This window comes from Saccostrea echinata, unplaced genomic scaffold (assembly GCF_033153115.1).
Source record: "Saccostrea echinata isolate AGI-Se365-2 ecotype Australia unplaced genomic scaffold, CSIRO_AGI_Sech_v1 ptg000003l, whole genome shotgun sequence".
NCBI classification, from domain to species: Eukaryota; Metazoa; Mollusca; class Bivalvia; order Ostreida; family Ostreidae; genus Saccostrea; species Saccostrea echinata.
In genome coordinates this window covers 13,342,039-13,357,500 of record NW_026889752.1, presented here as the reverse complement: position 1 = coordinate 13,357,500, position 15,462 = coordinate 13,342,039, and the positions used below count along the sequence as shown (strand labels likewise).

Genomic DNA, 15,462 nt, shown 5'->3' with positions numbered 1-15,462 from the left:
ATATTTCAATGTAAAACTTGGATTCCCTATTGTGGCCCCTCCCTACCCCCGGGGGTCATGATTTTTAAAATTTAGAATCTACACTACCCCAGGATGCTTCCACATAAGTTTCAGCTTTTCTGGTCCAGTGGTTCTTGAGAAGAAGATTTTTAAAGATTTTTCCTATATATTTCAATGTAAAACTTGGATTCCCTATTGTGGCCCCGCCCTACCCCCGGGGGTCATGATTTGAACAATTTAGAATCTACACTACCCCAGGATGCTTCCACATAAGTTTCAGCTTTTCTGGCCCAGTGGTTCTTGAGAAGAAGATTTTTAAAAGATTTTTCCTATATATTTCTATGTAAAACATTGATTCCACATTGTGGCCCCGCCCTACCCCCGGGGGTCATGATTTGAACAATTTAGAATCTACACTACCCCAGGATGCTTCCATATAAGTTTCAGCTTTACTGGCCCTGTGGTTCTTGAGAAGAAGATTTTTTAATGACCCCACCCTATTTTTGTCTTCTCTTGATTATCTCCCCTTGTGAGGGGACTTGGCCCTTCATTTTAACAATTTAAATTTCCCTTTACCCAAGGATGCTTTGTACCAAGTTTGGTCAAAATTGGCCCAGTGGTTCTTGAGAAGAAGTCAAAAATGTGAAAAATTACAGACGGACGGACAGACAGACGGACAGACAGACGGACAGACGGACGGACGGACGACGGACAAAATGTGATCAGAAAAGCTCACTTGAGCCTTCGGCTCAGGTGAGCTAAAAAATAAATGTCAGCCTGAGGATTTTTTTTGTTTTTTATGATGATCAGTCAGTTTGCAACGGTTTGTATGTATCAAACAAGCAAACTGATTTATCATCATAAAACCAAAATTTCCTTTAAATAAATTACACACATAATAGAATAATAAAGCATTGAAATACTGCTATGCTAATGACCTTTTAATCAATAAATATGATTATTAAGGAAGTCATAGCAAACTTACATTTAGAAAGTTAACATTTTTGTTATTGTTTGTCAATAAAAAAGAAATAAATCTGCTATTAATTTTGATACTGAATATCAGTAATTTTTAATCACCGTCTAATTTTGGCATTATTAAGATGATCTTAAAATGTCCAAAAAAAAATTGCTAACAATTCACAAATATCTCCCATGAAAATAAAACTCATCCTTAGAAAAAAAAAAAAAATACGCTAATACATTAATGACATTGTCCACTTTTAGGATAAAATCATTATTTTGCCAGTCACTAAAAATAACTCATGCAGTATCATTTATCAATAAAAGTATTAGTCAATCACAAAACATACACTGTCCTGCTTTGTTCATTCCATTACAATTAAATAAACCAGTACAAGCTGGACTGTAGCGTTCACATAAACTAAAACAAGTACAGGTAGTAATCTTCTTCTATTTAACTGAACTTATCCTTCTTTGACATTCACTCTCACTAACACAAACTAATCACACACAAATGACATAATATAGTGTTTCTAATGATGAGGTATCATCACGTATCTTCAGAATTAGAATTATTAGAGGCTGTCTTTTTCTTTTTATCCTCTGTGATGTATTTAATGAAGTCCTCAACAGTCTCTATGTTCTCAGATTCGTCTCCAGTTTTTGGTGACTTCTTCGCTTGAGGAAAAATCTCATGCATTCTCTCTTTGAATTCAATCAACTGAAAAGAGAATTAGACATAGGTAATCAAAGATTACATAAGCTCACCTCAATGAACATTATCTTTATAGAAGGCAGTCCCACACTACACAAAACCATGTACCGAAAAATCACATATTTTCATGGGGTCAAATTTTTGTGGTTTAAGGAGAAAGTATTGGTTCTTGGGGATTTGACTTTGTAGATGAAGAATTGAGTAGTTACCATCTGTATATACTAGTATGTGAAAAATTACATTTCATGGTGGACATAAATCAGTGGGTTGCTTTATTCCTTGAAAACAACAAAAATTAAACCCCCATGAAAATTAGTGATTTCACAGTACTCTGGAAGTATGCATCCCTAGATGCAACCTTTATACAAGTATAGTCTGGGTAAGATTTTAGTTATTTGGGAATGGACCTGCTCCAAATATATCTGTTCAATCAGCCAGAAAATGTAATCATCCAAGCCAAGTCTGGTAATATTAGTTACAAAGTTTTGTAGTGACTGGGAAAGGGATGATATATCTGGTTGGTAAATTTTAAACCTGGCTCGGAAAAGCCTCGCCAGGTATAAAATATACTAACCAGGAATCATCCTGTACCCGTTCACTACAAAACTATGTAGTGAATATACCCCACTGATAACATATATTCAAGTGTCTATGGTTTTTAATATTATTTCTCCCCACGACATATGTTTCATCATTCCCATTCAGTGCCCATTATGACATCACATTGTTCTACTTAATATTGTTTTGGGAGTGTTAAATTGCAGTAAAGTTAGGCCTAATATAAAGCACAGATAGTTTTTCAAGAATATTAGTAAAGAGAGAAAGGGGTTCCATATAATAATAATGTGTGCTCGATACTGATGTTTGTTAACTTTTTTATTATCAAGAGACATTTGGCAAGGCTCACATCTATTGACAATTAAAAAGATTAAGGAACTCCAGTTGAAGAAAAATGGTGACTAACTCACATATAATATGGATCTTATATTTCTTTTTTCCATCTCATTCATTAAGAAGACTTACTTTTGTCTGCATCATTCCCCGATTTTTGTTTACAGATAAAAGACATCATGAAATGATGTTGTATTCCTCCAAGTGTTATAAAAAAATTGATAACAATGTATTGACTGTGTATTGATTTTCAAGTGACCGTGAATAAGTAATACACCCCTTTCACATGATAGACATCAACCAAATGAAAGCCAGGATTTCATCATAATACAGTGTAATCATCAGAGGTGGGGCAAGAATGGATACCAATAGATGCATCATCCAGAAAAGTTTACTTCACTAAACTAGGAATGAACCTCTCCAAACTTTAATCTGCATGGTCACTCATCCAGAAAAAAATAGGTCCAATCCAAGGGCCCATTTTACAAAAGAACTTACAGACCACATACATGTACTTAAGTTAATTGTAAAATTCCTTAAAATTAATGATTCTATTTAAAATTGATAGCCTAGAACTATCTTTCTAAATTCTTTTTAAAACTTTTAAAACCATTTTCAAATTAATGTAAAATAGAAATTAATATTAAGCAGAACTAAATTTTGGTCTTGTATACTCAGAAATAAAATTCTTTTTGTAAAAGTGGCTTGTGAATCCAAACCTAGGCTAGTAGCTTTCTTCCCTAAAACGAAGCATTCATGTAAAGTTTGTCGAGGTTATAAGGCTTATAGTAACTTTGAAATAAATCTGCTCCAAAAACTTTAACCTGTTCCCTCATCTGTAAAAACATTACAAGTTCCCTAGATGCATCAAGACATCTATGTGAGTTTAGTCACTAAATGGCTTATAAATACATGTGCTTGGGAATGAACATGCTCAAAAAACTTTAACCTTTTTAATATTAACTCATCTGGAAAATGTAGGTCAAATCCCATATTCGAAGTCTGGTAGTGTGTATCCCTAGACGCATCATCCATGCAAGTTTGGTCACCATAGGGCTTAAAGTTACACTGGAATGAACTTGCTCCAAAAACTTAACCTGATCACTCATGAAGATAGTCTGGTCGTGCGCATCCCTTGATGCATCATCCATGCCAGACTGCCCCCCCCCCCCTTATTTTGCTGATATATGGATAACTATAGAAAATATAGCTACAACTAGCTTGTGTCCCCTCAGTAAAAAAAGTCTGATGACCTTTTCCCCCCTTTTTTTCTGCTTGTCAAGGAATTTTGGTACTTGATAGCCCCCCCCCCCCTCCCCCAACTGAAATTGCTTCCTACGGGCCTGCTTTATCAACATGTAGAAATATTCATATTACTCTATACATGAAGTATTCAAACAAATTATAAAATTCTAATTTTCTTTTGATCTCAAATCAAAACATTTCTGAAATCATTAAGAGAGCAAGTTAATCATATACATGTATAACTGTACTTATGTAAAATTAATTTAGATCTAAATAGCATGTGTTGGCGCCTTTTAGGTACTGTGTTCCCTGTTTGACATTTACAGCAAACGATAATAATTATAAAAACTATGGTTTCAAGAATGATCTTCCAAACAGATCAATGGACTGCGACATTGCAGGTAGTGCACTTTCCAGAACGACCCGAGATGATTCAGAGAAGCAGACGATGAAAAAATCCAATTTTCCATTGAAGTAATTTTTGTGTTGGCTTCACACTGTGACGGTACCTTGGCATTTTTTTAGGGTCTGATAATGCTCTTGGGAAGATGCCAGACATATATGGACAACATTTCAAACAAACATATGTGACCATTGTTAAACCCAAGGTAAGATATTGAGTATATCACTATATCAACTGTATCAACCGTATATTGGTCATAAATCAAACCTTTTCTTTAAATGAAATGTTTTATCCCCCCTTAATTAATTAATCAACAATTCAAGTTATTTAATAAATTTATATTAACCCCCTTTTTTTGGTTGGAATATTGCCTTATGTTTAGCATTAGGATAATACAAGAATGGATCATTTGATTTAATTGTATCTTATTTATTAATACCAAGACTATGAACATACAATCCATTTATTAGCATAATCTAAGGAGGAAATTTACTGAGGTGGGTGGGTAAGAGATTAAATACAGAGTAATCTCAAAAGATAAGGCTGTATGCCCATTTTATATAATTAGGAAAGTGGAAGGTGGCTTTTTCAAGTAAATCCATCTTGGTTTGAGACTGTTTCCATTAACTGTGTAATGTTCAGCTGCTATGAATCATTATGATTTGTACTTTGAAAATCAATAGCATTGATTTTTTTCAAACCCTGAGGCCTGGAAGGGTTTATATGATAAGTGCCTGTATCTGGTATCAGTGGAATTCAATAGATGAAATTCAGATAACACTTTGGTATAAAGTATAGGTATTTAACCAATGAAGATTTCTTTTAGCATTTCCTTGCAACATTACTAAAACTCCAATCTCCTTTACCTACATGTGATGATGTTCTGTACCAAGTTTCGTTAGAATTAAGGCCACAATAAAAAAAAAATTGTTTGATGTACTCCAACCAACCCATCAAATTTGCCCCTACGCAAAAATTTTTGAGTACATGTACTTTAATTTCTTTTTTCTTTTTTTGACAGGGAAATACGGATTGGCCGTATCATTTTTAAAGGGGCTTAGACACAGATTTGAAGTTAATATTTTCTCAAATTTTCTGTATAATATCATGAATTATATGTTAATTGCTATAGCATTTCACATGGAAATATATAAAAAACTTATTTTATCTGGAAATTATTGATACCACGAATTTCGGGACGCGTTTGATTGACACATCCTTGCACTTTCACAAAGTAAACTTTATCCTTAATACTTAAAAATGTAGAAATTTTGTTGTGTATTAATGAAATATATTTAAACTATAATCCAGAAAATTCAGAGTAGAAATGCGAGAAAGCAAAACCAACTCACTAGACTAAGTATTGTTCAGTCTGTGCTCATGCAGTGATGTGTGCAGAGTTTAACAAATTGAACACACTTGTGAAACATATACCGTTTTTGTAAACAGGGCACGAGCTCTGTTATTATTAATCTTTATGTTTCACAGGGTGTTTTCAATTCATCCATTGTGGTCTCACCCTACCCCCAGGGGTCATGATGAGAAAAAGATGAAACTGTGAAAAGTTAACGACGACAGACAACGGACAAATTTTGATCAAAAAGCACAAATGAGCCTTCGGCTCAGGTGAGCTAAAAAGCTAGACACAAAAGAAATTCATGGGGGGGGGGGGGGTGTTAGTGGACAGACTTACATTGTTAACCCCCATTGCCTTTTTGACTAGAAAACAGACCAGTCCGGTACCAGATATGGCCAAAATGGTTCCATATGCTAAAGCCTTGGAGGCCCACTTCATTTCTGCTCTGCCAATATTGACCTACAATATAAATTATTGTTATATAATATTCAGTACAGAAAAGTCTCTATTGTCTCTACATAGAGTAAACATAATTCATATCAGCTCCTCTGAAAAATATATTGACAGTCATTTAATTTTCACTATTGACCGGAAAAGAGAGATTTCCCATAATATTATTGATTTTGATTCTGATTATTAGATTGAATGATTGTGACGTCATGATACCGTTGAGACTTCCAATAAACATAACGCCACAATACAAAATCCAGGTAACACAATCATGATTCGCTATCACTGCAGTCGACATGCAGATAGCACAAGGGATACAAATGAATAGTTAAATGTTAAAAAATGAAATACCATATTATTTTTTTTGGTTTTTCCTATATTATAAAACAATTATAGACTGTGTTTTCAGAGAACTTTATGTTAGCTCCCTCTGGACAAAAATATTGCCCTCTACTCAGCATTTGGCATTATTATATAGTTTATTTATAGTCCCTATATAATCTATTCACACACAAACGGTTCATAATCGCCATTTTCACAGTATTTGTGCTAATTGTGTTGTACTTCGACCAAAAAATAAAAAGTCAAACAGCACATTATTGACATGTTTTCTAGAAAGTACAATACCTATGCAAATGAGTCCCAAATTTTTTTTATATAAGCATTCTTACAAAAAAAGTTATGCGAAGTCAAATTTTGGGCGAGACCTTGTGTTGCGGACACTACATTACACCTGTTATGTCTGAAATAAAATATTAAAGATATTTATTTATTCCAAACTTCTTGCGGGTTTTGATTATGTACCTAATTGCAGTGAAATAAAAGAAAAATCTTATGGTTCTCTTTGAAAACAAAAATTTTATTCACATTAATAACTTGCTAATTTTTTTGCCTAATTTATGTCCCTTCCTTAAGTTTATCTACCTTTACAATCACACATATGACCTATATAATTATCATGTGAAAATTAAATTGAATACTTCTAAATTTCAAATACATTTGTCATAACACCCTGGATATCTTCGTTTGTATCTTGTCTACCTTTGAAAATGCATAGCATTTTTGTTGCATTTTTGTTGCGGACACTACAAGTAACCATAAGAATAATCTTTTGTCATTTTTATAAAAATAATTGTTGATAAAGGTTCTAGGCTGAATTATATACCACAGGATCAACTCTTGAAAATGTACCATATAAAAAGATGCAGAATGTGGTTTATTGAGATGAAAATAACCACATAACAAGGAGCATTAATTATTTCTTGATGTATAATTGTTTTGCAGTTTTAAAAAATGTCTATGATTTTACTTATTTTAATACAATTAAAGAAGTTATAACAAATAGTTTTATAGATAAATTCAATGAATTAAAGAATTTACTGAGGCATCCATAATTTTTTTTTCAGTATTGAAATTGTTGCGGACACTACAATATATTGAAATATTGCTATATGACACCATATTTGGTTTTAATGGAGTAAACTGAACATCTTAATCTCTAACTAATTCTATATGTACATATATTATAGGGAAATAAAGAAGGCTAGTCAAAAATGGCTATCCGGCCTGGAAATTAAAACCCATATATATACCAGTAAGTTTGAAGTGTTATCTTGTACAAAAATCACCATTTGTTATCTTAATCCAGTTAACTAATTGTATTATCAAAGGAGCAAAATATCAGAGAAGTGTTTTACATTTCAAAAATATTTAATGAAATAAAAAGTGAAAATAATAAATGAATGTGGTATATAGTTATTATTGTAGTGTCCGCAACACAACTGTATTAATTAGAACTAGACTTATTAATTAACAATTAACATCTTGATATATTCTTTAGTTTCCACTTATTCAGTTTTAAATACCACATGAAAATTAACTTTCAGTATATAACATAAGACTGACAATTGAAAGATTTTGAATATTATGTATAAACAAGTCGTTATGGGTGTTATTCAAAGTATGAAGTTATAGTTCCACTAAGTTTTATAACCTTACATATTTGTATTGAATATTTGGACAATTATAGTGATGATCAATTGAAATCATGTTACATTTCTTTGAAGAAACTGTGAATTTAAAAAGCTGTTGCGGACTCTACAGCGTTGCGGACTCTACAAAACACAATATATTTGCCAGAATTCCAAGCAATACTGAGCTAAAGTCTGATGTTTTTTGGTAGATAGATTAGTAGCTGTACTGGCCTCTTACACGTAAAATAAAAGAAATATAATTCACAATGCATTCCAGAATAAGCACATGTTGCGGACACTACAGAATTTTGGGACATTTTTACGCCAGTAAGAAGAAAATGTGTCATTTTCTAAAGTTTCGAAGAATCCACTCAAACTTTTCTTTATTGTTTCATTTTTCATTTAACTCTAATTTTAAAATGAACCTAAAGTAAGAGTAATGCATAAACATATTTTTTTTTTAAACTGCAAGTTCAAACAGTAGAATTTTATTAAATTTCATAACGTATCTGCATTTTCACATATTTAAACATTATTTCGCTAATATTTTGTTGATTTACATACAGTAAATTGCATATAAAAGAGGGATAATTTCACAATGATTTGACATCTATAACTAAGAGTTTCTGTTGTAAATCTTCTGAAACAAAAACTGGAAAACAAAGCCATTTTTCAGCTGCAACAGCATAACGCAAAATACACCCCATATTTTAGGTGGTAAATCTTTAATATTTTTATTGTCTAGAACATGGGAGTGTTATATATCATTTAACTTGTTAGGGGTACCATTTTGTCATAATTTGGTCATAATTGTTAAGGGTTTAATCATAAATTTTGATGCAGAGTGCATTATAACATAAGTGAGTATGAAAAAACACAAATTCTGTGAAAATGGCGAATATATAAATATTGCATGTAGTTGAGTGTAACATTGAAAATTTTCACCCCAAGAAAGCCATTGTCAACCGAGGCACAGCCGAGGTTGACAATGGTTTTCGAGGGGTGAAAATTTTCAATGTTACACTCAACTACATGCAATATTCATTATATTATACTGAATGTTTTATACAAATACATATAACAGTGAACCCTGCATGCAAAAATTCTGCGCAGTCACTATCTTTTGGAATATCACCCTTCGTCAAGCAATGTTGACTGTTGCTACGCTGGAGGGTGTGGCTTCATCATTCAGCGGGTAATAGTGTTTTTTAACAAATGTTTCTTGACGAATCAGATTCAACTAATTTACATGAAAGTATAATACCTCTACATATTCACTGGATTTGAAGCTATATTAATTCACAAGAGGGTCAGTGCGCATGCAGCAGCGATTGTGAGATTTTTAAAGATTTTCCCTGTATATTCCCATTGTGACCTCATCCTACCCCAGAGTGTTATACACTACCTGAGGATGCTTCCATGCATATAAATACTGTAAACATATAAATACTGTAAACATATTTTCTTCCACAGGGTCATAATTCTGTGGAATCTTAATTTCTCTTCAATCCACGGGTTGTAAAATTACATGGATTTCTTGGATATCTCCAGGGGTCATGTTTTCAACAAACTTGTCTACACTTTGTCATGAAGCCTTCACATAAGTTTCATTTTTTTCTGGCTCAGTGGTTCTTGAGAAGATTTTTAAATCACTCAACCCAATTTTCACTTTTTCTAATTATCTCCCCTTGGAAAAGGATGTGGCCCTTCATTTGAACAAATGAGGCACAGCCTCGGTTGACAAAAGTTTTTGAGGGGTGAAAATTTTCAATGTTATTATCCTCAACTACATGCAATATTTATTATATAATACTAAATGTTTTATACAAATGCATATGACAGTGAACCATGCACACATAAATTCTGCACAGTCAAACATATTTTTGGAATATCACACATTGTCAATTAATGTTGCTACTCTGGAGGGCATGGTTTCATCATTCCGAGGGTAATAGTATTTTTTAACAAATATCTCTCAATGAATGATCAATCAGATTTAACTTATTTACATGAATGTATAATACAGATGTATGTTGCACAGCCTAGTGAGTGTAATTATTGTTACATACACAGTGCAACAACTTAATTTATCAACATAAAGTTAATTAAGTAAAATTAGCTACTTGATTGGATTCATATTCTTTTTTTTTCAAATGGTAACAAAAGCGTGTGCCCAACTAGTGTTGTTCAATAGTCGCTGAAGGCAGCACTATGGTGACAATCAATTAAAAATTTTAAAAATCGACAGTTGCTAATTTTTTCAAAATATATTTTTTAAACAAAATGGTTTTCTCTTTTAACATTATCAAAGGATGTTCCTTTATTTTTCTTGTGAATGGCGCATAAATTTTCCCACAAATCATTAAATGAAGTTGGTCTCACAGATTTGTATTATAATATCGTTTTCATTTCTGAGAATATCTGAAAATTATATAGTTAACTTTATTTAATTTAGCCTTTAAATTATAGAAGTTCAAATTATCGATCATATAATCGACTGTATCCTACCGATTCAATTTGATAATCGATAGTAAATTTGGTCCAATTTTGCAACACTATCCCCAACTAACTTGCACAAACTCAATTATCATAATGACAAATTTCTGACTAAAGGGACATATACTGAAGATGATTAGTCCAACATGTCCAAGGGTCATATTCCTTCAAAAATTATCAAAGCTGAGAAAAAAGCAAACTCTAAAAAAAAAAAAAAGAAGACTCACATATCAAAAATCAGATCAATGTTTTCATGCATCTAAAAAAAGAAAAAATCTGGAAAACCTTAAAAATGATACATTTTTTAAAGGTCAAAAATAGGGGGAAAATGCAAACTTATCTCATTAAGGTAGACACCTAAAGTCAGCTAATATCTACAAGCATCACAGACAGACAGACTGATGAACCAACCTTAGCAAAATAAAACTTATCCACAGTAAGGGAATAACAATCAGTTGCAGATGTAACTGCACTGGTTAAGGATTTAACAGTAGTTCTACTATTTTAACTACTGGTATAAACAGTAAAAACAGTTTTATAGTGAAAAAAATAGTGACTAATTCATATTTACAACATTAAAGTCTAATTCATCCAGCAATAGAAAATGAAGAATCCATAACTTATAAATTACTGAGAAAATCAGAAACAATTTTAGCTATTCCTGTGATATGCTATAATCATGTACTCTGTAGGGGACAGTAATTTTTTTTTTTTTTTGGTCTGAGATTGTTAAGATTCTTGCATGACTCCACTGAAACAAGATCTAGTGTAACAAACTGGGTATTTGGACACTGCACCTTTATTTTATTGATTTAACATGGGAGTACAGAGTTCACACACCCAACCATAGTTCTATTATGGCCTTTATCACCGAGTTCCATTGTGAACATTCACCATGACACTTTGAGTCAAATTGTACTCAACTGCTGAATAATTCATCCCCTGGATGAAAATTCCGACCACGACATATCCCTCTTTGGCAGAATTTTTCCATCATTTTGAGTACTGCAATCATTGGAAATTTATCATCACAAAAGGCAGACTTTAGAAGCAGGGCTCTCTCCCAAAAATCAATACCATTACAACAAGTTGCATCTAAAGCTCTGTTACAGGCATCATATAGTAAGGGAAAAAAAATTCTCTATCCAATCAATTTCTAGGAAAATAAAACTCGGTGGCTATTTTCTTGACTATCGGAACTTAACAAGTATATGACAGGCCAAGAATCAATTGGCATGGTCCATCAACAAAAGAAGGTAAGGACTGCAGGATCACAATAGATCAGGTATTCTTAGAAAGTTCTGTAATACGAGGACATATGATTGCCTTTGCTGCATGATCAAATTATTATAATCAGGGTGTTGTTCATGACACTATCAACAGACCATATAGGCCAAGGAAATTTACATGTATCCCCCATTGTGTACAGTGTATCATGACCTGTCTGTTGCTAATAAATCTCCTGATTACCGGTATACTAAATTGGAGGTGGTGACCTCATTTGTAGAGTACATTTGTAAGACTAAAGAGTTCTTAGTAGGAATCAAAGCCAACCTAGACAGTCACTCATCAACAGATAGAACACATATCATACAAAAATGTATGACATTCCCTCATAGTCTTGACATAGAGCCAGTTACATGTAGGAAGCTTAATTAAATGTCAACAGTGGAGTGTCAAATGGATGTCTTTTTACTAGTCCAATTCATTTTTTTAATCACGTCTGCCTTTCACTTCTTTAATGCCAGTTGCATGAATTAAGATATTAATTTTGACGAGGTTGGGATTTTGTTATTTGATATATTACATGTACAGTATATATACACCTACTAACACACTGAGTGATGTAAGCACTTAACAGATCTGCCTCTCACATGTACCTATAATTCCATGTTTAAGTCTGTCACCATGCCATCTACTAAATACATCACTCTCTGTAAATCTCCTCTGTGTAGGTTATTACACTGATATTCCTAACCCTGTACAGTAGATAAATCACAATCATACATGTAATTACATTGTACACCTGTAGACTGCCTGTCTCACATGATTTCTCATAAAATCCTAATGGAGGCAACAGTTAATCATCCATTTGTCAGCTAGTCCATCACACTTTCTTTTTTTCACAACTATTTTTTTACTTTAAAGATAGCCAAACATTTCTTTTTGCATATACTTGATCATGTATATAAATAATGTAGATGACTGCTGTGCAATAAGGTTCTGGAATTATGATTTCAGTCCCAAGGTACAAAAAGGGTCTAAAATGGTGTTTGATTATAAATGGAACTTTCCCTATATTTCTAGAGGTAGGAAAAATAAAATCTTTGTTGCATATGATCGGCCATGTCTTGTAGACACATCTCCTGTATATATTAAGATTAATCACTGATCAGTTATCTATACACCTCACAGTATCTTTTAAGGTACATCTGAAGCCCAGTAAGTGCTAAAGATTAGAAGGAAAAATAACACTGCCAACAGCCCACTTCATGTGAATTTTCTACATGTACAAGTGTTACAGGAGAGCTCTGCTTTAGACAAACGGATTTCTACTATTGCATATGCCATTACTGCCATATGATTTTCTACATTTTTAAACATTTTGAAATGCCTTTTGACTACTCCATATGAATATCATACATGTATGATACTTATACATATGACTAATGGTTAAGATTTGTGGTGATTGACCATGTTGACATGTGCTCCTACAGGAAAACTTTCAGTAAGAACCATGAAATCATTTTATCACAGTGATTAAAAAGTTCTTTTAATATTATTTAGATCAAACATGGGAAAAAAGAATAAAGCATGTATGTTATATTTTTCCAGATTGTTTCATTACTAAACAATCTGGTCAACTTTGAACTGTTATTCTTGCATGATTTTTCATTAACTTGTTATACTATGTTAGTACTAGTTAGAATAATCTAACTGTGTCTCAGGACAGGCCCTCACCACAAACCGGGTCTGTAGGACATTTGTCATTTTAACGATAGAACGTTCTATCTATGTTAGTACAGATTCCAACTTATCTCACTCCCTATGATACCATAATTCAGGCCTGAGTATCACAGAGTACCGGTACCTTACTTTTTGATATGAATTACAACACACTGATGTTTGTAGGTCATTTATTAAAACATGTTTTCCTTCCTTTGTTTGAATATCAGTAACAAATTAAAGACTATTTAGCCTATTGATAAAAAACAACAGAATTGACTAAACACAGATAAAAAACAGAGAGAGAAATGACATGGCAGGTTCTTGTTCAAAACTGAAATATCTTCCACTGAGAAAATTATACATATAAATTATTATAAGAAAATAAAGAAATTCAAAAAACAGTATCCCAATACTACATGATGATATGATACTTGTATCATGGTAACTCATGATCAAATGGATTGATATATTGTCATATTGTTACACCTTACCATGATTACTTACCGGTGTAATGGTACTGCCATCACCTTTCTTGGCTGCTAGGGCGTACGCACTCTTGAATTGGAAGTAAGTTGCTAAGCCTACCACTGATGTCAGAAGAAATCCCTCTGAAAGATGGAAAGATACATACAGTAAAACTCATTTAATACGAACATATAGATATAGCGAGTTTAAGGATATAGCAAAATATTTTGCAATTCCCGACAAAATTCATAAGAATTGTTTGTAAAATTTTATGAATACATGTATAACAAACTCTGATATACAATGTTTACTGTTATAGCGAATTGATTTTGTGTCCCCTAGAAGTTAAAATAATAAAATTTACATCTTTTATAGCGATTTTTCAAAGATTTGAATTTTTAAAATATTGAGCTAAAATTAATTTTGTAAGTATTAATATATGAAACTCAATTCATCCGAAAACTTTTGAACTCTAATGTAAATTTTGTATTTTATATACCTCCCTAAATACATTTGTTAGTCAAACTTGACTGAAAAATCTATATCGCAAATTTGTTATGTTCACTTTAAGGAATTTGTTGTATGGATATAATGAATTATGGATATAATGAAGTAAATTCAGGCACAGGTCCCCAAACTTTGTTATAACCAAGTTTTACTGTTCCACTAACTAGAGACCAGAGATTTTCAGTAATAACAGAAACTTAGTCAATATTTACCTTTAACTCTAAAATTTCATCACTTCTGCAAACAACAGTAGAGCTAAAAATCATGATGTACCCAATAATACCAGTATACCAATAAAATCGCACATACCTAGGAATTTTCAGCTGAATGTAATAATCCATTTCTTAGTATTTTGCCCAACTGGGCTAGTGCTGAAAAAAGTTTTAGGCCCACACTGTCTTAAAGGATTTATCATGGCATCCATGGATACTAAGGGAAACCATACATATAACACTTCTGATTAGATATAGGGAACAGCTACATGAATTTAAATCAAGTTTAACCAGAATTTGAACAACTGTTTGTTGAAGGTTTTTAAGTCTTCACTCGTATAGACAGCAAAACCTTGGCTGGTGTGCTGCTGATTTATATATACAATCTATTTATTATTTACTTTTGTACAAGACCGTATCATGATATTGACTCTTAGTCTTATCATGCACTGTTGAAAGAGACATGACCTTCTGTAATCCTTTCAAAAAACAAATGCAGTTTAAAGATTTAATAAAGTTGCTTTTATAAAATACTAACTTTTAAAGTTTTCTTTCCTTCTGTTCCACTTTTCATCTGCAGTTTCAATGACTGTAGTTGTCGACTGAGAATTTCCGACCTGATCAATACCACCTTCTTTCCCATCAGCATGCATAACATGCTTGATGGGCGGCGCCATATTGTTTACAATGTCAAGGACAATGAAAATATACTTCAAAAGCCGATAATTTTTATAAATACATATATTGTCCTATATACATCACAAAGGCACGACCAAGTTAGATTTCTACGTTTTTTGGTTCTATTTTGAGAAAAATATTCTATTTTCCCAATTCGC

At 32.5% G+C, this 15,462-nt stretch overlaps 1 protein-coding gene across 1 annotated transcript; it reads right to left on the bottom strand.

The window, feature by feature from the left end:
- Positions 1-1,043: 1,043 nt before the first annotated feature.
- On the bottom strand, positions 1,044-15,337 carry LOC133178597 (transmembrane protein 242-like). The gene is made up of 4 exons (XM_061313324.1): positions 15,165-15,337; positions 13,947-14,050; positions 5,911-6,033; positions 1,044-1,684 (listed from the first exon to the last, which is right to left on the bottom strand). Exons 1-4 carry the CDS (start codon positions 15,301-15,303, stop codon positions 1,514-1,516), a joined length of 537 nt encoding a protein of 178 aa, XP_061169308.1. The 5' UTR covers positions 15,304-15,337; the 3' UTR covers positions 1,044-1,513.
- Positions 15,338-15,462: the final 125 nt, after the last annotated feature.

Coding starts and splice junctions, on each gene's coding strand:
- LOC133178597 (XM_061313324.1), bottom strand. CDS start 15,303: ATGGCGCCGCCCATCAAGCATGTTATGCATGCTGATGGGAAAGAAGGT. Junction 6,034..13,946: donor ATGGCAGTACCATTACACCG/GTAAGTAATCAT, acceptor TTTATATTGTAG/GTCAATATTGGCAGAGCAGA. Junction 1,685..5,910: donor AGGCAATGGGGGTTAACAAT/GTAAGTCTGTCC, acceptor TTCTCTTTTCAG/TTGATTGAATTCAAAGAGAG.